The sequence below is a fragment of the Euphorbia lathyris genome, chromosome 4 (assembly GCF_963576675.1).
Source record: "Euphorbia lathyris chromosome 4, ddEupLath1.1, whole genome shotgun sequence".
In the NCBI taxonomy this organism is placed as follows: Eukaryota; Viridiplantae; Streptophyta; class Magnoliopsida; order Malpighiales; family Euphorbiaceae; genus Euphorbia; species Euphorbia lathyris.
The window spans coordinates 41,756,854-41,759,556 of record NC_088913.1 but is presented as its reverse complement, the minus strand read 5'-3'; the positions used below and the strand labels follow the sequence as shown (position 1 = coordinate 41,759,556).

Below are 2,703 nucleotides of genomic sequence, written 5' to 3'. Positions count from 1 at the left end.
TGAATCTTCTTCTGTGCTTACTGTTGATCGAAGCACCTCAGCAAAAGATCTCCTTCTTTTACTCATGAAACAGAATTTTGGATGCGGAAAAATGATGGATCTTCACCATAAAGCTCTGATACCATGTTAAATTGGAAGCAGAGATTGATAAGAAAGATTCGTATTCTTATTGATTGAAGAAGAATGAGCGTTTACAGACTTATATAGAGATCTAATTGTGCAGGTGTTTATTTAATCTGTCTAACAGATTTCCTAACAGTCAACTAACCATTCCCGCCAAAACTAACCTCTCTAACAGATACACCAAAACTACACCGTGTCACTAACTACACTCACATGACCCACATGACCTGACTTAAGTCATCACGTGACTTTATTATTTAACAAATTGGATCCCTATTGTGCATTTGAATGAAGTAAATGTTGTTCATTCCAGAGAACTAATATGACAATCAGCAAGTTTAACCAACAAAATAGGATTTTCCAAAACAAGTTTTATGGTTCATCATCAGTGTCGATTTCTTCTAGGTCTAACAAGTTTGGCTTTGATTGAATGCAGCTGAGCTACCACGTCATTGACTTTCATCCGTAGTTGAGGTATCTCCATTGAGCAAGCAACTCCAATTCTGAATATCTGAAACAAGCATTCGTCAGGTCTTTGATTGCTAGTTCTGCACTTCTGAACAAGATTAGGATCTGCAACCTCGCCCTTAGAAGACTTTGGTAAGATACATTCAGAAGCGAATTCGGATGAGAGTCAAAATCAGGCTCTTTCTTTTTCTTCCTTAAACAGCAAAAGACAACAAAACTGAGTACAGATGCTATACCTAATGTTGAACAGACAGAAGAGATTACTATCTTGAAGAGAAGGCTAATTTTCTTCTTTGGATTTACAATGCTGCATCTTGGTAGCTGAAATTCAGGTATACCTCCACAAAGCTTGTTATTCCCCATGACTAATGTTGAACTTGCATTCTTGAAGCATCCTTCTACTGGTACAGCCCCTTCAAAGTTGTTGTAGGCTAAATTTAAAGAGTCTAACAACCGAAAACCCTGCAAAAATTCTGGAATGTCCCCTGATATATTGTTACGAGAAAAATCCAAAACACGAAGGCCTCTTAACGAATTCAACGAAGAGGGAATGGATCCTCGGAAGAAATTGCCTTGCAAGGCCAAGACCTCAAGTCTTATGCAACCTCCAAGGCTATCAGGAATTCTTCCAGACAACAAGTTATCTGAAATGCCCAACTCTCCTAAATTTTTCAAATTCTTTACTTCTATGGGAATAGAACCAGTGAAGTGATTTGCAGACAAGTCTACAAAGATTGACAAGGATGAGAGACCAATCACTTGTGGGGGTATGGTTCCATTGAGATTATTTAGGGAAAGATCTAATAACATCAAATTTCGGCATTCAGCTAAACTTGAAGGTATGCTTCCTTGAATTTTATTATCATACAATCGCAGCTCAAACAACAACGTCAGATTTCCAATAGAAAATGGAATACTTCCAGAAATTTTGTTTGTTGATAAACTTACAATCTTCAACGATTGTAATTTACCAATATCAATGGGAATATGACCTGAGAGCTGATTATTAGACATATGTAGCCTCTCCAAGTTGACAAAATTGGAGATTCCTGAGGGAATTGTCCCTGATATTTTATTGTTAGATATTTGGAATCCAGATAGGGTGGTTGAGAAGTTGTTAATGGATTCAGGTAAAACCCCTGTAAAGTTGTTGTCAAATATTTGCACTTGCAATAAGTCTGTTGAGTTGATCAAGGATGAGAGAAAATTAAGGTCATCAGCACCCGATTTCCCGAGATAATTGTAGCCAAGGCCTAGTATCTTAAGCTTGTACAGCAAACCAAGGGAAGGTACTGTTCCAGTTAACATATTTTTTCCCATTATGAGCCAAACTAAGTTTGTGGCATTGGAAAAACAAGAAGGAATGGATCCTCTAAATCTGTTTTTTCCAATGGCAAAAACCTGGAGATTTTGAAGAGTGATGATTCCTAAGTTGGAAGGAAGCTTTCCTTCAATGCGGTTTTCTACCACACTAAACAATACTAAAGATGAGATATTAAAGATTGAAGGAGGGAGTGTTCCAGACAAATTATTTGCATCAAAAGACAAAAGTTGAAGTTGACTCAGTTGGCCTAAAGTATGAGGAATTTGTCCAAAAAAAGAATTTTGAGGTGCAGATAGTACCTCGAGAGAGGAAAGATTCCCTAGAGAGGAAGGAATGTTTCCTGACAAGGAGTTTTTCTGCATAGAAAGAACTTGGAGATTGGACAATGTGCCGAATTCGTCTGGAATTAGTCCTTCCAGATGATTGAAAGCAACATTAACATGTCGAAGCTTGGAGCAGGCAGATATATTAGAAGGAATGGTACCCAGAAATGAATTATTTGCCAACCTTAGTGTTTGCAATCTAAACAAGTTGCCAATTTGGGAAGGTATTCCGTAGGTGAAACTGTTGTTCAAGAGATTGAGGTCTCTAAGGAAAGTCAAGTTGCCAATAGAAGGGGATACAGACCCTCCGAGTTGGAGACTCTGCAAGTTGAGGATGGTGACTCTCTGGTGTCTGCCCGTACCATTGACAGAAGTGAGTGGTTGCATTCCACATGGACATTATTGCAAGAGGATCTTGTGTTATTCTGGCCTTGAAATCAAGTAAGGCCAAGTTATCTGTTTGGT

The 2,703-nt window shown here is 38.3% G+C and overlaps 1 protein-coding gene across 2 annotated transcripts; it reads right to left on the bottom strand.

Annotated features, from left to right (window-relative positions):
• Positions 1-270: 270 nt before the first annotated feature.
• LOC136227524 (putative receptor-like protein kinase At3g47110) lies at positions 271-2,703 on the bottom strand. 2 transcript variants are annotated; one of them, XM_066016216.1, is made up of 2 exons: positions 828-2,703; positions 580-718 (listed from the first exon to the last, which is right to left on the bottom strand). In XM_066016216.1, exons 1-2 carry the CDS (start codon positions 2,623-2,625, stop codon positions 711-713), a joined length of 1,806 nt encoding a protein of 601 aa, XP_065872288.1. In that variant the 5' UTR covers positions 2,626-2,703; the 3' UTR covers positions 580-710. The 2 variants fall into 2 exon arrangements, with proteins under 2 accessions (XP_065872287.1, XP_065872288.1); XM_066016215.1 differs by having other exon boundaries at positions 271-2,703.

Coding starts and splice junctions, on each gene's coding strand:
- LOC136227524 (XM_066016215.1), bottom strand. CDS start 2,625: ATGCAACCACTCACTTCTGTCAATGGTACGGGCAGACACCAGAGAGTC.